The 23,103-nt window shown below is 42.4% G+C and overlaps 1 protein-coding gene across 3 annotated transcripts in view; it reads left to right on the forward strand.

The window, feature by feature from the left end:
* The window catches only part of SLC16A9 (solute carrier family 16 member 9), a 140,848-nt gene that overhangs the window by 86,648 nt on the left and 31,097 nt on the right, over positions 1-23,103 (forward strand). For 2 of the 3 annotated variants that reach the window (XM_029609758.1, XM_029609759.1), the window contains exons 3-4: positions 2,245-2,388; positions 23,000-23,095. In XM_029609758.1, coding sequence (XP_029465618.1) covers positions 2,245-2,388; positions 23,000-23,095 — 240 coding nt within the window. The remainder of the gene's footprint in view (positions 1-2,244; positions 2,389-22,999; positions 23,096-23,103) is intronic. The other variant, XM_029609760.1, reaches the window with a different exon arrangement.

A 23,103-nucleotide genomic window follows, 5' to 3' on the forward strand; every position in this document is an offset into this window, starting at 1 on the left:
CTCTCATGCACACTTGCAAGCTCTCTCTCTCTCATACACACATACCTATCAGGAGTCCTTTCTTCTGGGCCTTGGCCGAGCCCACTGCTTATTTACTGCTGGAGGGGGAAGTGGGAGAAAGTGGCCCTGCAACCACCAGATTCTTCCTGTTGCCGAGCCTGTAGGCCTTTCTTTGGGCTGAGACCTCCCTCAGGCCACGCCGACACTTCCTTCACGTTGGGCTTCATCACAGCCCCGCCGACACCCTCCTTGGGCTGCATTGTGTTCAGCGGCAATCCCTCAGCAGGAGCTAAGATAACCATGTGACCAGTGCCACCGGCCTACCGGGGGATGCCTGATCCCCCGATAGGCCAATCCACCCCTGTGCCCCTCCCATCCCTTCCAGACCCCCTAAACTCCTTACTGTAGCTAGGAGCTCGCAACAGTCATCCAATTCTCGGCACGTTCAGCGTTGCTGTATGTAGGGTCTGAGCATTCCACACTTTTTGTACACTTTAGTAATTTAATTAATTCAGCTACCTTAATTGACTAATCTTTCCCCCTGAAAGGAAAATAGGGATCCTCAGACCTGTCCTGATGATCCTAGAACCAGTTGGGTTTTCAGGATATTCACAAAGAATATGCATGAGATACATTTGCCTGTTTTGGAGACATGGTATATGCAAATACATCTCATGCATATTAATTGTGAATATCCTGAAAACCTGACTGGTTGTGGGGTCACCATGACAGTTTTGAGAATTCCTAGAATACAACATATATAAACCTAGAAAACTTCTCGGGCTTCTCTCTCCTTTAGTAGTGATGGGATAAGCAGCTTTCTCTTTTTCTGGTTCGTCTCTCCCTTGGTGGCAGTAGAGCAGGTGACTATAATAGTATAGTAGGTGGTGTCTCTCTCTGGTCCCTTTGGGAGGAGGAAGCAGACAGCCCTGCTTGTCCTCAGCTTTTCCCACCAAAATGCCTCCATTTGTTTCCAGCTTCTCTCTCCATTGAGCGGGGAGGAAGAGACAAGTAGCAAGCTGCTTTCTGTAGTATATCTGCTCCTCTCTCAAGCTAAAACTTCTGCCCAAAATACTGAAAATAAAACTACTAAAAAACAACTTTTATTTATGCAGATTTCATAATGAGCAGCAGATGGTGCTATTAATCTGTTATGTGAAAATAAGAGAATGTGTAGCACACAGCCCAGTGGTCCATGATTTAAGCACTGTATGCAATATTGTGTGATTACTACAGTGCTGTAATGATTAATTATATAAAATCAGCATTGGAGATAACATTACTGCAGGCGTCAGTTACCCTTTACAACAATCTAATAATTTCACAAGTACCTAACAAACATATCTTCAGCTGTATGCATCAAGGATGTTATATATTCCGAGGACATTTTTCAGATGATTTGACTCAGGAAACTATGCAAGTATCCAGGTAAAATTGGAGGCTGAATGTTACTCTCCCCATTTATGAGTAAAAGCACTTCTGCTGTTTCACAGTGTGAGTTGTTTTGCCTTCACTGCAAAGGGGAAGGGTCTGGCATGTCATTTTGATACCCCTGCACATGCTCTATGGTGCTGACATTGAACCTGCTTTAAAATTGTGCACAGTCCGCGAGCACTTTGCTGGCCCTCAGTTTTTCAAAGCAGAACCCCCCAGGGAATTTCTCTTTGAAAATTTGCTTGTAGGTCTGGGGGTGCTGGAGGGGCTGGGGGGGGGGGGGGGTTTAATAAAGTACCTCAAGCCTGCAAGCAATATGTGGGTTTTAAAAATTATCCTCTAAAGTATTTAACCTTTCCAATTCAATATATTTAACAATCATATTTCCATACTGTACTAAGAAAACATGAAAGACTTGAATGATTCATTATGTTATATATTTCCTTGTCATTTCAGTATAGTTCAGCTCAAGATTTTTTAAAATATTATAATATTTATTCATTTTTAAATTTCACAACTTAAGGTAGTACGACTCAAACAGAAATACATAAAGAACAAAGTTTAGAATAAAAAATATTAATAATCTCAAGAAAACTGTTACATAAAAGGAAAAATAAATAAATCCTAGATCTTAAACTAATTGGATCCACAACACTCTCTGCCTAATGTTCTAAAAGGTTTATTGCATTGCAACCCTCTGACTACAGAAGAATCATTCTGAATGTTGTAACAAATGTCTAAAGAAAATGTGACCATTCTGGAAGTGCTGTTTATTAAGCTGCAGAATACAGCCTTGTTTCTTTTTTTTAGGTCCCCTGTGTAGCGCTTGGGTTTCTTCTTTTGGTGCAAGGCCTGTAACAATCTTCAGTGGTGTGATGGTGGCAGGAGGTCTTATATTAAGCAGTTTTGCACCTAGTCTCTATTTCCTACTCTTCTCATATGGAATTGTTGTTGGTAAGCAGTATTTTTCATTAATTTACTTTGCTTGTATCTGACACTGTTGTGTTTTTTTCCAGTGCAGGCAGATTGTTTAAGGTAAGTAGTCTATGGGTACACTGTCACTCAAAACTGACATCAGCCAATCAGCGTTCACTTCTGGTCTAAGCCCTGCCCATTCCCATAGAAGTTAATGGGTGCAGCCTCCACCCTAAACCCCACCCCTCCTGCTCCTGGCCACCACCCACACTCCTCCCACCCCATAGAAGTGAATGGAGTGGCCCCTCCTATGTCCACCCCAAACCAAACCCCCTATGATGTCAATGGTATGACATCACCAGACATCCAACCCTCATCACCCTCCCAAAAAATTACGCCCCCTAGAACGTCATCAGAGAAGACCCTGATGCTTTTTAATCACAACAGAATTAATGCCCTTTTTTTGATGATCTCACCAGAAGTACAACACAAACCCAACCAACACCCAAAAAGTGTGCCCCCCCCCCCTAGAATGTAATCAGAAATGTCCCCTGTCACTTTTTAATGATGACAGAGCTGGAAGCAGGTTTTTTTTTTCCTAGCCCCTCTATTTTAAAAGTTACTAGCTGTGACATGGCAGGGAGAATCTCCCCTTCCCTCCTCCCCTTACTGTAGATATGTATGCCCAATAGCCCCTATTCTTGTAGAGTGAAATTTGAGAAGATCTTTTGTAGTACATTAAAAGGATAATTAACAGGGGTTTGCCTGTTGGAGGTTAGGGACTACAAAAGGGAATAAAACAAAGATTTTCTTTTAAAAAAAAGACCTCTGTGTTTACAGCCATACAAAACAACCTTGCACAAGCAGTTCTTAAATAAAATTAATTATGAACCAGCGTTATAGGAAGTTGTGGTGGAATAAATCCTCTTTTTCAGGCTGCTAAAACATGTAACGAAACAGTGACCAGAAAACCAAGAACCTAAATGGCTTACAGATCAAGAAGCTTGTTCGTTGCACATTTTGAAAGAAACAAAACCATAGTGTCAGATGTGGATGCACAACGGCAGGCTGATCTGGTCAATCTGACTGCCTTGTCCAGTTTTAACAGCGGTGATAGATGTTTTATGAAAATACGTATAGGCTGTGAGCCTAAAAACAAAAACAAGCTGTGAAGTGGCCAAGGCATTTGAAAATATATTTAAAGGTGGCCGTGTTCCCAATAAAATGCAAACATTTTACATAGCTCTGTGAAGAATTTGTTAAAATACAGAGGTATTCATCATTTTGTGACCAATAACGATGTTAAGGCAGCGGTTGTGGAGAGATTTAACAGGACTTTAAAATCCAAATGTGGCAATATTTTACATTGCATAACACTTTTCAGTATGAAGATGTGCTTCAGGCTTTTGTGAATAGTTATAACCACAGCTTTCACAGCACAATACAGGCCTGTCCCATCGATGTAACAGCCTCGAACTCTGCGGTCCTGGAAAGTAATCTATGGCAATAACAACAAACATGAACCTGCTAAGCCATTTTTTAAAAAGGGGGAGCATGTTAGACTGTCAAAAACTAAAGGGAAATTTGAAAAAGGTTATGAACAAACATGGAGAGATGAGATATTTATAATAACTAATGTCTTAAACAAGGAGCAGAAAACAGTGTACAAGATACAAGATTATGGTGAGGAAGCCGTTCAAGGTTTTTTTTATCCTGAAGAATTACTGAAAGTCAACCCTCGACACCATAACGTTTGAAATAAAGACAAGACCAGAACCAACACATCTCATTTTGCTATGGGAAAGTGATCCTTAAGCTACACCTGCGACCCTGGAAAGCTATTTTTTAAAATGGTTGTGGTTAAAGACTATAGGGATCCTGACACATACAGAAATTATTATGCAGCTTAGGCTGGTCAAGGTCCTTCGGTGTATTATGGGGCGGGGATAGACGGTGTGTTTCATAGTCTCTTTAGTACAGCAATACCTCTTTTGAGAAGGGGTTTTGAGATTGTTAAACTGCACATGAAAAGTGCAGCAAAAAACATCGCCAAAGATGTTATGGATCATGTCACAACAGATGCTCTGAATAAAATGAACAATAACACAGAGCAGGAGGGGGTCAGGATTAGTGGTTATTAGAAGAGCTGTTAAAAGAAAGAGAACCAATCAACAGGGGCCTCCTGAACCTTTTAAAACAAAGAAGCCCAAATGTACCAAGTCTCAAAAGACTAACTGCAAGGCTAAGAAGAGAAACCTCTCTACCAGGAAGCTGTTGCAACCGTCGCGGCCCGACGGCTTCACTCCGCCTACCTTTCTTTTTCTGCGGCGACTCCTGCTCCCTGTGGACGTCTGGCTGCCACGGTATCTACCTGCCATCTTCTCCGGCGTCCCTGGACCGGCTTGGGCGCTGTCTCCCGCCATGGTCCTCAGGTACCTTAGGGCATGCATGCCGCGCGGCCCTCATTCTTATTTCCTCTTTGGCGCGAACCTCAGGGGCGTCCCCCTCTGATGATGTCACGCTGCCCAGATATTTAAGCCTGTTGTTTATTGCTAGCCTTTGAGTTAGCAAAGGATTTCCTACAGATGGGATTTGCTCTCCGTACCCAGCTACACTGCCTCCAACTTCTATTTGGACTCTTTGCTGTTAACGAGGTACCTGCTCCTCGGGGACCTCTCTGCTTCTTTCAGGTCGCTATCAGGAACTGGTACTCGCTCCTCGAGGGCCCATGTTCCCTACTCGCTGCCTGGGTCCATCTCCTCTTCTACTTGGAAGAATTCACTACAGACACCATCTGTGAGTACCACTACCATCTACGCCTCAGAGCTGTTTCCCTAGAACAAGGTACTTGTTCCTCGAGGGCCTGCCTCCGTTCCAGCACCAGTGCCTTCTTCCACGGAGAACCGCTGCGTGAGTACTTGCCACGAGTCTCTGTGCCCAGGGATCTGGTACTCGTTCCTTTAAGGGCCAGCTCTCCCTATCTCGGGGCTTCTCCATACTAGGGATTCTGTGAATATCTCAGTGTACTCATTTTCTCAGTTGTTCTTCCTACAGCACTGCTACTGGAGAAGCCGCTGTTCCAGCGCACTGAGGAATACTAGCTCAGCCGGGCTCCATCTTCTACTCACTACCGCCACCTCTGGTGGCTTCATAAACTGTCTAATAAAATATATAATCTGTGTTTGTATGTCCGGAGCTGAGCCTGACCTGTGGCCCCTCATGGGACTTCCCCCCATGGGCGTGGTCAGCTGCCACAGTGTCCAAGGGTCCACCCAAACCCTACAAAAATAACAGATTGCTAACTCCATGGATCCGGCACAGCTCAATGCCCTGCAGGCTGTACTGGGCCTGGCCCTGCACATTGCTGAACAACAAGAAGCATTGGAGAAACTCACTTCTGCGTACCATCAGCTACACGCAGAGAAGAATCAAGGCGCTACTTCCCGTAATGAAGGTCAGTTACCTGAAGTAACTTTAAAGATAACTGTACCTCTGGCTGCTCCAGTTCGTTTCTCTGGAGAGATTCAAAGGACTAGAGGTTTTCTAAATCAGTGCTGCATGCACTTCGCATTACAGCCTTCTCACTTCCCCAGGGCCTATGCCAAGACTACATACATTCTATCTTACCTTGATGGAAGGGCCTTGTCTTGGGCCTGTACGCTGTGGGAACATAAGAACATAAGAAAATGCCATACTGGGTCAGACCAAGGGTCCATCAAGCCCAGCATCCTGTTTCCAACAGTGGCCAATCCAGGCCATAAGAACCTGGCAAGTACCCAAAAACTAAGTGTATTCCATGTTACCATTGCTAATGGCAGTGGCTATTCTCTAAGGGGCGGATTTTAAAAGGCCTGCGCGTGTAAATCCTACCGGATTTACGCAAGCAGGGTCCTCGCGCGCCTATTTTGCATAGGCCGCCGGTGCGCGTAAGTCCCAGGGCTTTCGAAAAGGGGCGGGAGGGGGCGTTCCCGAAACGACGCGGCGTTTCGGGGGCGGGCCCGGGGGTGTGGCGCCGGCCTGGGGGTGTGGTCGAGGCCTCCGGACCAGCCCCCGGGACCGGAGGACGGAGCGGGGCTGCCGACCGGCGCGCGCAAAGTTACGCCTGCTTTCAGCAGGCGTAACTTTGCCAACAAAGGTAGGGGGTGGGTTTAGATAGAGCCGGGGGGGTGGGTTAGGTAGGGGAAGGTGGGGGGAGGGCGAAGGAAAGTTCCCTCTGAGGCCGCTCCGAAATCGGAGTGGCCTCGGAGGGAACAGGCAGCGCGCGCTGGGCTTGGTACGCGCAGGTTGCACAAATGTGCACCCCCTGGATTTTATAAGATACGCGCGGCTACGCGCGTATCTTATAAAATCCAGCGTACTTTTGTTCGCTATACTAACTGCACTAACCACATCCTCTGGCAACAAATTCCAGAGTTTAATTGTGCGTTGAGTAAAAAAGAACTTTCTCCGATTAGTTTTAAATGTGCCCCATGCTAACTTCATGGAGTGCCCCCTAGGCTTTCTACTATCCAAAAGAGTAAATAACCGATTCACATCTACCCATTCTAGACCTCTCATAATTTTAAACATCTCTATCATATCCCCCCTCAGCCGTCTCTTCTCCAAGATGAAAAGTCCTAACCTCTTTAGTCTTTCCTCATAGGGGAGCTGTTCCATTCCCCATATCATTTTTGTAGCCCTTCTCTGTACCTTCTCCATCGCAATTATATATTTTTTGAGATGCGGTGACCAGAATTGTACACAGTATTCAAGGTGTGGCCTCACCATGGAGCGATACAGAGGCATTATGACATTTTCCGTTTTATTCACCATTCCCTTTCTAATAATTCCCAACATTCTGTTTGCTTTTTTGACTGCCGCAGCACAGTGAACCGACGATTTCAATGTGTTATCCACTATGACACCTAGATCTCTTTCTTGGGTTGTAGCACCTAATATGGAACCCAACATTGTGTAATTATAGCATGGGTTATTTTTCCCTATATGCATCACCTTGCACTTGTCCACATTAAATTTCATCTGCCATTTGGATGCCCAATTTTCCAGTCTCGCAAGGTCTTCCTGCAATTTATCACAATCTGCTTGTGATTTAACTACTCTGAACAATTTTGTGTCATCTGCAAATTTGATTATCTCACTCGTCGTATTTCTTTCCAGATCATTTATAAATATATTGAAAAGTAAGGGTCCCAATACAGATCCCTGAGGCACTCCACTGTCTATTCCGTTCCACTGAGAAAATTGTCCATGTAATCCTACTCTCTGTTTCCTGTCATTTAGCCAGTTTGCAATCCACGAAAGGACATTGCCACCTATCCCATGACTTTTTACTTTTCCTAGAAGCCTCTCATGAGGAACTTTGTCAAACGCCTTCTGAAAATCCAAGTATACTACATCTACCGGTTCACCTTTATCCACATGTTTATTAACTCCTTCAAAAAAGTGAAGCAGATTTGTGAGGCAAGACTTGCCCTGGGTAAAGCCATGCTGACTTTGTTCCATTAAACCATGTCTTTCTATATGTTCTGTTATTTTGATGTTTAGAACACTTTCCACTATTTTTCCTGGCACTGAAGTTAGGCTAACCGGTCTGTAGTTTCCCGGATCACCCCTGGAGCCCTTTTTAAATATTGGGGTTTCATTTGCTATCCTCCAGTCTTCAGGTACAATGGATGATTTTAATGATAGGTTACAAATTTTTACTAATAGGTCTGAAATTTCATTTTTTAGTTCCTTTAGAACTCTGGGGTGTATACCATCCGGTCCAGGTGATTTACAACTCTTAAGTTTGTCAATCAGGCCTGCCACATCTTCTAGGTTCACCGTGATTTGATTCTGTCCATCTGAATCATTACCTATGAAAACCTTCTCCATTACAGGTACCTCCCCAACATCCTCTTCAGTAAACACCGAAGCAAAGAAATCATTTAATCTTTCTGCGATGGCCTTATCGTCTCTAAGTGCCCCTTTAACCCCTCAATCATCTACTCTAACTCCTCAGACTTACCAGAGGTACCTGCTCCTCGGGGGGCTCGCTCTTTTTCTTTTCTTTCAGATTACAGATAGGAACTGATACTCACTCCTCGAGGGCCCATATTCCTGGACACTCTGAAGATTCTCTACTGCTTGGAAGCTATCGCTGCTACAAACAATTGTGAGTTACCATCGCTCTCTCAGAGCTTTCCCTGGAACCACTACTCGCTCTTCGAGGGCCTAAACCTTTCCAGCACCTGAGCTTCCTTGAGACCTTATGTGAGTTTTGTCATCTAGTTCTGTTCATGAACTCTGCCTACTCTGCCTACTCACTTTCTACAGTTTCTCAACAGCTCAGCCATCCTGGATCACTGTTCCAGTACCTGAGGGGCATATCAGCTCACTACTGCCACCTCTGGTGGTTTCAAAAACCTGTTTAAAAAAAGAACTAATGTGTGTCTGTCTCCATACTCAAGCCTAGCCGGTGGTCCCTCTTGGGATATCCTCCCAGGGGCGTGGTCATCTGCCACCGGCCCAGGGATCCACCCACAACTATATCAGATTGCTGACTCCTCCTTCTTTAGGAGCCAATAAGAACAGATTGCTACTCCGCAGTCTAACAGCAGATTTATCACAGATTGCTAACTCCCAGCTCTAACAGAGAGCTTTCCTAACAGATTCCTAACAGGGATGAGGAGAGTAGAGGGATTAAAAAAGGGAGAAGAGGTGGGACAAGAGGGGGAACTGGGAAGGTAAAGGCATTTTTGAGAAGGGGATAAAATCTTTAGCTTGAAAGGGGTGTGAGAGAAAAGGAAATACATAGGGATGGAGAAGGAATGAAAAATGAAAACATAAAAATGAGAACATAGAAAAGGAAAAATATTAGAAGAAACAGTAGAGATGCACATAGTACATTAAAAGTTAGTAAAATGTTTATATATATTTTTAAAAATATTTCTAAAGTTAGAAAATGTTCAATAAAATTGACTTTGTTTATACATTAAATTGAACTGTGCTGATGAATCTCAAACTGTGCTATTTCCTATTTCTTGTCACAGACTCTATACCTGAGCGGCCACAAAAAAATAAAAGGCCTTTAATGTGTGTGTTTGCAGAAGGTTGTTGTTTACTTTAGGATATAGCTGCATTATAAATGTATGTGCTTGTTTTATCTAATGACTGTTCTCTTCAAACCTCATCTTTCCAGAAAGCCCACATGAAGCTGAGATTCTTCAGGCTGTAAACTTAAGTTTTCCTGCTATTACAGTTATAAACCAGCAGTGATTTCCAGATTTTATAATTTTCTTTTTCTCTGAAAAAGACAACACTGTAAACTTTTGAAATTCTAGATTATCTAAACATCCTGAAGTATATTTCGTAAGGGTGTGAATCGTGTGATCGATCGTCTTAACGATCGATTTTGGCTGGGGGGGAGGGAAATCGGATCGTCGTGTTTTGTTTTGTTTAGAAATAGTTAAAAATCATAAATCGGGGGAGGGCGGGAAAACCGGCACACCAAAAAAACCCTAAAACCCACCCCGAACCTTTAAAACAAACCCCCACCCTCCCGAACCCCCCCAAAATGTTTTAAATGACCTGGGGTCCAGTGGGAGGGTCCCGGCGCGATGTCCCGCTCTCTGGCCACACCAAAAAAACCCTAACGCCCACCCCGAACCTTTAAAACAAACCCCCACCCTCCCGAACCCCCCCAAAATGTTTTAAATGACCTGGGGTCCAGTGGGAGGGTCCCGGCGCAATCCCGGCGCGATGTCCCGCTCTCTGGCCACGGCTGCTGTGAAGAGAAATGGCGCCGGTGGCTCTTTGCCCTTATCATGTGACAGGGCAAAGGTAGCGCCGGCGCCATTTTGATTCCTAGCTCCCGACGTCACTCGTCCAGGAGATCGCTCCCGGACCCCACTGGACCCCCAGGGACTTTTGGCCAGCTTGGGGGGGGGGCCTCCTGACCCCCACAAGACTTGCCAAAAGTCCAGCGGGGGTCTGGGAGCGACCTCCTGCACGCGGGCCGTATTGCCAATCTTCAAAATGGCGCCGGTGCTACCTTTGCCCTCACGACGCCCGTATGACATAGTGAGGGCAAAGGTAGCGCCGGCGCCATTTTGAAGATTGGCAATACGGCCCGCGTGCAGGAGGTCGCTCCCGGACCCCCGCTGGACTTTTGGCAAGTCTTGTGGGGGTAAGGAGGCCCCCCCCAAGCTGGCCAAAAGTCCCTGGGGGTCCAGCGGGGGTCCGGGAGCAATCTCCTGGACGCGTGACGTCGGGAGCTAGGAATCAAAATGGCGCCGGCGCTACCTTTGCCCTGTCACATGATAAGGGCAAAGGGCCACAGGCGCCATTTCTCTTCACAGCAGGAGCGGGACATCGCGCCGGGATCACGCCGGGACCCTCCCACTGGACCCCAGGTCATTTAAAACATTTTGGGGGGGGTTCGGGAGGGTGGGGGTTTGTCTTAAAGGTTTGGGGTGGGTGTTAGGGTTTTTTTGGTGTGCTGGTTTTCCCGCCCCCTATTTAACGATACAATACAAATGCCCCTGACGATAAATCGGGGGCATTTGTATTGTATCGTGCACTCTAACGATTTTGGACGATTTTAAAATTATCTGACGATAATTTTAATCGTTCAAAAACGATTCACATCCCTAATATTTTGTTCATCACTTCCTGAATACCAGGCTATATGGATTATTCATGGATTATTCATGTAACCATTCATGGTTACAAATTCATTCTTTTATAGTGCGTCTGGTTCCCTTTCATCAGCTTTGCTACCAAAAGCCAAAATCACATATAGCTTTAAGACATATTTGTAAACTGCACTAAAATTTTTAAAGTGTTAGTTTAGCGTTGTATTGCTTCAGTATTTGAAAAGAATATTTTACAATGAATTTAACATCACAGTGGTATCTAAAAACTATGTTTAAGCAATAAGAATTTCTTGGATGCACTATTCAGCTACTACCCTATGTTCTTAATTTAAGCTTGGTGAGTAAAATAGCCTCTTAGATACCTATTACTACTTATCATTTCTATAATACTATTGGATGTAGGCAACGCTGTATAAATGCACATGAGAATCAGTCCCTACTCCATAGTTTAATTAAGACAAACATACTGCTAGATGTCCAAAAAATAGAAATCTTTTAGACACATGCCCTTTCTCTGAATAATATATGTTCAGAGATTCATATGCTAAAACTCGCTGAGCGGGTATATTATCCACATAACTTTATCCGGATATTCTGTGGAACTTATCTGAATAAGTGTCCCATTAAATATTTGGGTAATGTTATTTGGATAAAGTTGTCTGGATAACTTTAGGCCTGCTATTTGTTTGGACCAAGGTGTCTACACAAATTTATCCACATACCGCTCAGTATGGCATTATTGAGCTAAATATGTTAGCCTACCCTCACCGTGCCTCCAGCAACATCCCCTTTTTCTCCAGGAGCATTTGCTCAAAAATTTTGCGTGAATAAAGATACCTGGATAAAGGAGGGATATGGTTAAAGTGTCATATTTATGTGGGCAAAAGCTAATTATATCTACACAAATCTTTTGAATATGACTTTTGAGTGTATAATCCTAAACTAAGGATTCACAAAGTTTTATTTTCCCATAGGCTGAGAATGGGAGAAAAGTCTTAGAGGACGATGTACTAAGTAACAACATTTTTGTGCAAAATGTGTTTTTACGCAAAAGGTTTTCACAAAATGCCCACAAACAAGTAAAAATGCGCCGTTTTGGAACCAGGTACCAACAAGACAGGAGTGAGTGAGGATTGCTTCTGCCCCCAGAATACCACCACTTCAGTGGGGTAAGCTTGCTGGAGCACGGGGAGGTGAGAAAGTAAACTTCTAATTGAGATTTTGTATGATTTGGGGGAGTAAAGGGTCGGGTCTTCTAAAAGGGATTAGGATTTTACATTTAGAGCCCACAAGGATAAAGTGGTAGGAGTGGGGGTGTCACTATGACCACCAGGTAATTTCCAATGTACTTGGAGGAGGCGCGAGTACCTCATAGAGTCACAAGGCCTCTTTAAATCCTGCAACAGTTTGCATGAACCACCATTTACTGAACCAGGTTCGTGTTTTGACATAGCCAGAAATGCGTGATGTTCCTTGCTGTGACTATGCATGAAAAGGTCTCTCATAATTTTGATTCAGTTGCTAATGAGCTCAGAGCTCATAAACATTCGAGCAAAATTGTGCACAAATGGCCGCTAATTCATGATAAATACCCTGGGTTAGTACATTGGATAAGTACATACCCTAAGTGTCTGTATAGAAATTTAGTTTTTTTCTTGGAGTAATCTGGTTGCAGTTTTCTCAGTTTAAGTTGCATTTTTACAAACTCTAACATACCACTCTAAAGTTTTTAGATCTGTAGCTTCTTAGTCAAATCTGGAAAGAAAGAGAGAGAAGGAGACACTAAACCAGAAGCAGGTTTTTAAATTTCCTTTTGTAAACATTTACCATTTGTTACTTACAGATCTGACAAGCAAAACATTTAACATCTCTACAAGAGATTAAGAGGCTCTGTGTAAGTGGACTACCTAGTGATTTGAAAGTTACTTTGCCTGGGCTTTTGCTTTTCTGCGACATGGGTTTTCTTCAAATAACCATAGATGAAACAACAGGCATTAACCAATTTGTCACCTGTAACATACAGTGCTGAGAAAACGCTCAGAGATTTATATCCAGCGCCACTTAGCCAGATACTGTAAGTAAAGACTTATTTGGCTGCATTCAGCAGCTGCCACTTATCTGGAAAGTAGTAAGTACTTATACTTATCTGGCTACATGCTGGGTGGGAAATGGGCATTTTGGGGAGGAGTTACTTGTCCAGTTAACTTAGCCAGATAAGTGCTGATATTCAGACTTATCCAGTTAAATTAAACAGATAAGTTAGATCCGCCCAATAACAGGTCTGACGTTAACCGGAAGATACACATCCATCCAACTAGCGATTTTTTTCGGGGATATTCAGCAGCATAGCCATGCTGTTGAATATCTCTTTTTCAAAAACAAGCTAAGTCTTAACTGACTAACTTATCTAAACATTCACCTTTGAATATCTACCTGTCTGTGGTTTAGCTGAAATCCAGAACCTCCAGGGTAGCATTCTCTGAAATGCTCCCTGTTCCACACACAGGACCCCAGAGGCAGGCAGAGCTCTGGAATCTCAATGCGTGGATGAGACGATGGTGCAAGGAAGAGGGATTCAGTTTTGTAAGGAACTGGGGAACCTTTTGCAGAATGGGGTGTCTTTTCCGAAGGGTTGGGCTCCACCTTAACCAGGTTGGAACCAAGTTGCTGGCGCTAACCTTTAAAAAGGAGATAGAGCAGCTTTTAAACTAGATCAAAGGAGAAAGCCGACAGTCACTCAGAAGTGCATGGTTCGGAGGGAGGTATCTTCAAAGGATACTAATGATGCATTAGAATTAGGGCTTCCCAACAGTGAGGTTCCATTAATAAGAAAAGTAAAATCCAAGTGCCTGTAATTAAAAACTCACTTGAGCTAAAAGATTCCAATTTATCCCTATCAATTAGAAAACAGAATGAAAATACAAACAAAAAACACACTTTGAAATGTTTGTATGCTAATGCCAGAAGAAAGATGGGAGAATTAGAATATATAGCAGTGAATGATGTCATAAAATTAATTGGCATCTCAGAGACATGGTGGAAGGAGGATAATCAATGGGACATTAATATACCGGGGTACAAATTATATCGCAGTGAGAGAGAGGAGCATCTGTGAGGCGAGGTGGCGCTTTATGTCCAGGATGGCATAGAGTCCAACAGGATAAAAATCCTGCATGAGACTAAATGTACAATCAAATCTTTATGGGTAGAAATCCCTTGTGCTAAGAGAAATTAGGAAAGCTAACCAAATTGGTAATGCCGTAATAATGGGACATTTCAATAACCCCAGAATTGACTGGGGAAATGTAATATCAGGACATGCTAGAGAGATAAAGTTCCTGGATGGAATAAATGACAGTTTTATGGAACAATTGGTTCTGGAACCGACAAGAGAGGGAGCAATTTTAGATCTAATTCTTAGTGGAACACATGATTTGGTGAGAGAGGTTACGGTGGTGGGGCCGCTTGGCAATAGTGATCATAATATGATCAAATTTGAATTAATGACAGGAAGGGGGTTGAGGTTAAAAGATGAAGTGAAAGAGGCTATTTTAGCCAAAAGATCTTCATTCAAAAATTGGAAGAAGGATCCAACAGAAGAAAATAGGATAAAGCATAAGCGCTGGCAAGTTAAATGTAAGACATTGATAAGACAGGTTAAGAGAGAATTTGAAAAGAAGTTTGCCATAGAAGCTCAAACTCACAGTAAAAATGTTTTAAAATATATCCAAAGCAGAAAGCCTGCAAGGGAGTCAGTTGGACCATTAGATGATTGAGGAGTTAAAGGGGCACTTAGAGCAGATAAGTCCATCGTGGAAAGATTAAACCATTTCTTTGCATTGGTATTTACTGAAGAGGATGTTGGGGAGATACTCGTTCCAGAGAAGGTTTTCATGGGTAATGATTCAGATGGATTGAACCAAATCACGGTGAACCTAGAAGATGTGGTAGGCCTTACTGACAAACTGAAGAGTAGTAAATCACCTAGACCGGATGATATACACCCCAGGGTTCTGAAGGAACTAAAAAATGAAATTTCAGTTCTTTTAGTAAAGATTTGTAACTTATCATAAAATCATCCATTGTATCTGAAGACTGGAGGGTGGCTAATGTAACCCCAATATTTAAAAAGGATTCCAGGGGCGATATAGGAAACTACAAACCAGTTAGCCTGACTTCAGTGCCAGGAAAAATAGTGGAAAATGTTCTAAATATCAAAATCACAGAACATATAGAAAGACATTGTTTAATGGAACAAAATCAGCATGGCTTTACCCAAGGCAAGTCTTGCCTCACAAATCTGCTTCACTTTTTTGAAGGAGTTAATAAACATGTAGATAAAGGTGAACCAGTAGATGTAGTGTCTTTGGATTTTCAGAAGACATTTGACAAAGTTCCTCATGAGAGGCTTCTAGGAAAAGTAAAAAGTCATGGGATAGGTGGCGATGTCCTTTCGTGGATTACAAACTGGCGAAAAGACAGGAGTAGGATTAAATGGATAATTTTCTCAGTGGAGAAGGGTATACAGTAGAGTGCCTCAAGGATCTGTACTGGGACCCATGCTTTTCAATATATTTTTAAATGATCTGGAAAGGAATACAACGAGTGAGGTAATCAGATTTGCAGATGATACAAAATTATTCAGAGTGGTTAAATTACAAGCGGTTTGTGATAAATTGCAGGAGGACCTTGTGAGACTAGAAACTTGGGCATCCAAATGGCAGATGAAATTTAATGTGGATAAAAGCAAGGTGATGTATATAGGGAAAATAACCCATGCTGTAGTTACAGATGTTAGGTTCCATATTAGGAGCTACCACCCAGGAAAGAGATCTAGGCGTCATAGTGGATAATACTTTGAAATTGTCAGCTCAGTGTGTAGTGGCAGTCAAAAAAGCAAACAGAATGTTAGGAATTATTAGGAAGGGAATGGTGAATAAAACGGAGGATGTCATAAAATCTCTGTATCGCTCCATGGTGAGACCGCACCTTGAATATTGTGTTCTGTTCTGGTCGCTGCATCTCAAGAAGGATATAGTTGCAATGGAGAAGGTACAGAGAAGGGTGACCAAAATGTTAAAGGGGATGGAACAGTTCTCCTATGAGGAAAGACTAAAGAGGTTAGGGCTATTCAGCTTGGAGAAGAGAAGATTCAGAGGGGATATGATAGAGGTCTTTAAAATCATGAGAGGTCTAGAATGGGTAAATGTAAATCGGTTATTTACTCTTTCGAATAATAGAAGGACTAGGGGGCACTCCATGAAGTTAGCATGTAGCACATTTAAAACTAATTGGAGAAAATTCTTTTTCACTCAATGCACAATTAAACTCTGCAATTTGTTACCAGGGGTTGTGATTAGTGCAGTTAGTGTAGCTGGGTTTTAAAAAGGTTTTGATAAGTTCTTGGAGGAGATGTCCATTACCTGCTACTAATCAAGTTGAATTAGGGAATAGCCACTGCTATTACTGGCATCAGTAGCGTGGGATATACTTAGTTTTAGGGTACTTGTAGCCTGGATTGGCCACTGTTGGAAACAGGATCCTGGGCTTGATGGACCCTTGATCTGACCAAATATGGCAATTTCTTATGTTCAAAGCATGATTAAATCCTAATCTGAATCCTGATAAGAGAAAAAGGTAACCCCATTGAATTAGCTCAGACTAAAAGGATATATTTTGATTATTTAGTCAACAAAATGATTCAACAGTAAATATCCTAGAAAAAAAATTATGTGAACTCTTCGTTCAGTAATTGGTTTTACCTACTTGAGCAGCAATAACGTCAAATATAATTTTCCTGTAACTTTTGATACATTTCTCATATTGCTCTTAAGGAATTTTTTCCCATTCTTCCATAGAGAAGTGTTTCAGTTCTCTGACATTTGAGGGCTTCCTTGCATGAACAGCTCAATTTTGGGCTTGCCACAACATTTCACTAGGGTTTAAGTCTGGATTTTGACTTGGCCAATCCAAAACATGAAATCTCTTGTTCAGCATTTCTGTAGCAAATTTACTTCAGTGTTTAGAGCCATTGTCCCACTTTCAGCTCAGCTTCAGCTAATGGATGGGATGACATTCTCCTCTAGAATTTTTTGATATAAAGCAATTCATGGTTCCGGGTCCTGATGCAGCAAAGCAGCCTCACACCATGAAACCTCCACTGACATGCTTGAAAGTTGGGATGAAATTTTTACTTTGGAAGCCAGTGTTTGTTGCAATCTACTTAGTATGACTTTTCTAGAAGACCAAACAAAACATTTGTTATTGTGACTAAAACAAATTTATGACATCTGTCCAGAGAACATTATTTCAGACGTTTTATGGCTTATCCAGATGCACTTTGGCAAACCAAAGGCTGGTATCAATATTTTTTTTTAGTGAGCAGTGTTTTTTTTTTTTTCTAGCTTTCCTCCCATGAACATGATTTCCATTCAGTTTTTTTCTGGTGGTTGATGCATGAACCCTCATATCAGCTGTAGAGAGGGAAACCTGCAGATCTTTAGATGTTGGTCTGGGGTTCTTTTTGTGACTTTGAGGATGTTTTTCCTCTGCTCTTAGAGTGATCTAGGCAGGATGATCACTCTTGGGTAGAGTCACTGTAGTCTTCAACGTTTCCCATTTCTAAACTATCTGATGGGACAAAGAATCAGGCAACTCCATTTTGAAAAATGGTTGCCACCAGGCTTGAAGCCTAGGAAGCAATCCAGGCCCCCAATGGACCACCAGGGACTCATTTGTGAGTAAAGAGGGATCCAGGGGCTGGGGATACTGTCCTCCAGGGCCTGGATTCTTTGATTGAAGGGTGGGGCCTGATGCACAGTTTTAAACATTTTTTAAATTATTTTTTAACAATGGCTGCCTCCAAGGTGGAACCAGGTGGGGAGGGGCCCTGGGATTTTTGACTGCTTTCAAGGGGGAGCTTACTGAGGGTCATTGTCCCATTTAAGAAAGTGTCCCAGAAGCATCGGGATGCGCGTTAACATCCTGATGCTCCCATGGAAAGTTAGCAACATCTCTTGAGTTTTAGCAACTTCAAATCAAATAACACGGCTTCTGATTTCTTTAGCAATCTGCATTATTCAATTTGCATAATTTAGCATACTTATGAGCTGATTGGCATGCAAATTGATGCTAATCAGTTCATTTAAATATGCACAGTGCCAGGGCCAGATTAACATGAGGTATTTGAAATACCTCACGTTATCCCTGTATTAAGCCATTTACCATGCAATAAATAGTCTAATATGGCTTTGTGAATGAGTCCCTAAGATTGAAAGCCTTCTGTGGATAAGGAAATACCTACAGTACCTGAATGTAATCCACTTTGAAGTGCCTGAAAGGCAGAACATAAATCAGATAAATAAATAAATAAACAAGATTTCCATAGACTGTTTTTGTAAGCAACTCAATCACCTGGATAGGAGCTTTTAGGAATCATTCTATCTCTTCAAAATGCAGGCAGTATGCCAGTTCAATTATTATCATGATTTTTACATTTGCTTTTCTTCAGTTGTCACAATACTGAGTGCTATGTATTTGAGATCATTTCAACACACACAAGAGACACCTACTTTAGAAATGATTATAATTTATTGTTGATGTTTAATATTTGTTAGTTAACCATGTATATGCATATTTTCCTAGAGATGAATGTTTAATTAATTAATGGTCCTGCTCCTGAAATTCCATTTGAGTTTATAGCATCAGTCATTTATTACACTTGAACATAAGAAATTGCCATACTGGGTCAGACCAAAGTCAAATTGATTAATAGCAGTTAATGGATCTCCAAGATCTTATCCAAAGCTTTTCTAAACCTAGCTATACTAACTGCCCTAACCACATCCTCTAGCATCAAATTCCAGAACTTAATTGTGCATTGAGTGAAAAATAATTTTCTCCAATTAGTTTTAAATGTGCTACCTGCTAACTTCATGGAGTGCTAACTAGCCCTTCTGTTATCCGAAAGAGTAAATAACCAATTCACATCTACCCGTTCTAGACCTCTCATGATTTTAAAGACCTCTATCATATCCCCCCTCAGCCGTCTCTTGTCCAAGCTGAACAGCTCTAACATCTTTAACCTTTCCTCATAGGGGAGCTGTTCCATCCCTTTTATCATTTTGGTAGCCCTTCTCTGTACCTTCTCCAGTGCAACTATATCTTTTCTGAGATGCAGTGACCAGAATTGTACACAGTACTCAAGGTCTGGTCTCACCATGGAGCAATACAGAGGCATTATGACGTTTTCCGTTTTATTCACCATTCCCTTCCTAATAATTCCTAACATTTCTGTTTGCTTTTTTGACTGCCTGAGCACACTGAGCCAACAATTTAAATGTATTATCCATTCTGACTCTCAGATCTTTTTCCTGGGTGGTAACTTCTAATATGGAACCTAACATTGTGTAACTAGAGCATGGGTTATTTTTCTCTATATGCAACACCTTGCACTTGTCCACATTATATTTCAGCTGCCATTTGATTGCACAGTTTTGCAAGGTCCTTCTGCAATTTATCACAATCCGCTTATGATTTAACTACTCTGAATAATTTTGTATCATCTGAAAATTTGATTACTTAGATATTCTACTGTAAGATACCTACTTAGAATATTGCTGGATATCTAAAGTATGACTTCAAAGCACTTTAAAATTAGCACAAAAGGAAAAAGGAAGTTTATTGTTCAGTCAATTCCAAAACAAACTGTCTTTTATTTTTATCAAAGTACAAAGTACTCACAGGTTTTAGCCCAAATTTTCAAAGTGGATTTATATGCATAAGACCGCTTTGAAAATGACCTGGTTTGCATGGAACCCAGAGTAGCATACGTGCATACACATTTACATGTGCTCATTAGCAGGTATCAATGTGTGCAAGTAGATTTATGCACATGCTTTCAAAAATCTGAAATATGTGCATAAATGGTTTAGTCGCACCCAACTCTACCCCCAGAGCACCTCTTTCTAGTATGCATAGCATAAAAATATACATGAAATCACTTCTGTACATAATCCCCCTCCCCTAGCAATTTTAGACCTGATTTTCAAAAGGAATTATGCACATAAAGGGCTGGATTTTCAAAAGGTTACGCGTGTAAGTCCAGAGGAGTTACGCACGCTAGTCCTAGTTTCAAAAGGCCCAGCGATGCGCGTAAAGCCCCGGTATGCATGTAAGTCCCAGGGCTTGCAAAAAGGGGTGGGAAGGGGGTGGGGTGGTCCGGGGGGGTAGGGCAGGGTCAGACGCTTCCAGCACAGGGCTGAAGTAAGTTTTGAAATGAAAAGAAAAAAAAGAAAAAGGTAGGGGGAAAGGGCAGGGGTGGGATGGGGGGAAGGGAACGGGGGAAGGCAGCGCAGCTTGGTGTGGGCTTGGCACGTGCAAGGTACACTATTGTGCACCCCCTTCTGCGCGCTGACCCCCAACTTTATAAGATGCACGTACCTGCGCGCATGTTATAAAATCGGGCGTACATGTGTGCGCGCCGGGTAGCATGCGCACATGTTCCCCCGCGCATACTTCTGAAAATCTACCCCAAAATGTGTTTTTATATGCATAAATGGGCTTTCGAAAATTGCCCAGAAGAAGAAGGGAGTTGTGCATGTAAAATTATGTGCATAAGCTATTTCACATATACTTTTGTGCGCACTTGAAAAAGGTATTCTAGTTGATGGATTTGTTGAGTTCGCAGTCCCTTGAGCCGGCTAAAGATGATGAAGGCGCACCGTGAGAAGGCCCACAGTGGAGGTCGTAGCCGGGAGGCGGTTCAAGTCAGGAGACCCACCACATCTTCATCACTGGAAGCTCGAGATCCCCCCGGGAGGAGCCCTTGAGAATCTGAGCCGCTTGGACATATGTGTGGTCTCCAGAAGGCGAGTACCTGAAGAGTAGTCCAGAAGTTACGAAGCGGATGAGTGACTGGAACCAGGAGACCAACTGGAACTTCACCACTGGAAGCCTGAGGTCCCCCCAGGAGGAGCCTGTGAGGACCCGAGCCGCTTGGACTTAGGCAAGGTCTCCTGGACGGAGCAGTCCAGAAGACATCAGGCAACAGACAAGTAGGAAGTGGGACAAACCAAGAGTTGGGGAAGGTGGCAGGCAGTGGAGACTGAAGACGAGCCAAAGTCAGGAGCCGGGAGCAGGCAAGGAAGGGCTGGAGAAGGAAAAAGGCAGGAATAGGTAAAGACAGCAACTAGCAAGACTTATAAGAGCGAACCTCGTTGCAAGGCGAGGACTGAAAGGCTGGTGGTGGTTTAAATGTTGCCAGCATCTGACGTCACTCCGGAGGGCCGGGCTGCCTTTCCCGCCGAGGTCCCTTTAAGTTACAGCCTCCTGCGCCTAGGAGGCAGGGCTGAAGGAGGAAGCGCAGGAGTTTGGCGGCGACTCCCTCGTGGGCCGATCTGCAGCCCTGAAAGCGCGGGGAGCCGCCGGGGGATACTGCGGGGCTGGCTTGGAGGATACCGCGGGGCTGGGCGGGAATCGTAACAGGATTTGGGATGGGAAAGCTATGTATGCATATATTTTTCAGTTTTTGAAAGTTTATGTGTAAATCTACTAGCATATATTTGCACCTATGAGTTAATGTAAAATTGTGTTCATGTATGCTATGCTGGGTTCTGCTTACTTTATACACACAAACGTCAGTCCTACGTAGACCACTGAAAATTACCCTCTCTAAAAGCCCATTTATGTGTGTAAAACCATGTTTTATGAATATAAATCCTTTTTAAATTCAGGCCCTTAACATTGAAGCTGCTCACTTTTGACTTAAATTGTAACATTTTCAAAATATCTAACATTTTAGGCATCTGGAAATCACTAGGGCCACATTTATTTAGTGCCTAAGAATTATAATATTAGGAGGTCTATATTCAGTAGACAAGTTAATGGACAAGTTATCTGGCTAAAGTTAGCTGAAAAACTTGTCCTGTATATTCAATGGGATAATTGTCCCGCTGAATATATTAGCCTAAAGTTATCCAGCTACATGCAGTCAGATAATTTTAAAACCTAATTGGCTAAGTTTGTATATAGCTGGTTAGATTTTGAAGTTATCTGGCCTCATGTGGCTGGATAATTAACTGGATATCTTCAAAGATTTCCAGTTAAGTAGCGATATGTAAAATGGAACAACACTACTACATATGTAAATGGGCCTGTGGCCCATTTTGCTTCTTCCCTTCTTCAAAATAGGGATGAGACCCCGTTGGCATTGCATCTTCCACCCCCCACAAAGCCCTCTAATATCATTACATGGCCCAGGCCGCCAACCCTGTTACCGATGTCAATCATTTTTCAATTTCACCCCATACCCTGAACACCCCCCTACCACCTGTTTTAATAGTTACCCAGTTCTCAAATCCCTGCTATCCATCTAAATGGCTTTTGAATATGGCCCTCCCAATATCCAAAACTTAGCTATACAATTGCTTGATATTCAAATGGGGTTTAGGCACATAGCTGATCTGTCACATTTTGAATATGCGTAATTCTAAAAGAATAAAATCTCATCTGGGCATATAAACTGCTTTTCTTTGAAAATTTAGGCCAGATATAATCAGTCTGTTGATACAAATATTGGTATATTGTCTGAGATTTATATCTCATCTTTTTGCAGAACGCCTCATTACATTTGTTTTCACTTTTGTTTTTCATATTGTAAATGTGTGACTTTCAGTAAGGTTTCTAATTTTATACAAATGAAAGTTTTCTAAGAAAGAAGAACAGGAGTTTCCAATAGTTAGTAAATGTCTTTGTTTGTGGTATTTTTGGTATTTACTACTCCCAAGATATGTCCTTTGATTCCAAATTATGGAATGGATGCACTAAATTTTTTTCCTGTAGGCTGAAAATGGGAGGTGGGGTAGGGGGAACCCTTTAGTGCACCCGTCTGTGTGTTTGCCAACAAAGGGATACTAGTACTTGGACCTTTAAAGAAATAGAGATAAATATAATTAAAGTAGTAGAATGTTTTTTTTAAACTAATGTCATATTACAAATTTCCTATATTTTGTTAGGCCTGGGATGTGGCTTATTATATACAGCGACAGTGACAGTGACCTGTCAGTATTTTGAGAAACGCAGAGGCCTCGCTCTTGGCCTGATATCAACAGGTATGTTT

The sequence above is a fragment of the Rhinatrema bivittatum genome, chromosome 7 (assembly GCF_901001135.1).
Source record: "Rhinatrema bivittatum chromosome 7, aRhiBiv1.1, whole genome shotgun sequence".
NCBI classification, from domain to species: Eukaryota; Metazoa; Chordata; class Amphibia; order Gymnophiona; family Rhinatrematidae; genus Rhinatrema; species Rhinatrema bivittatum.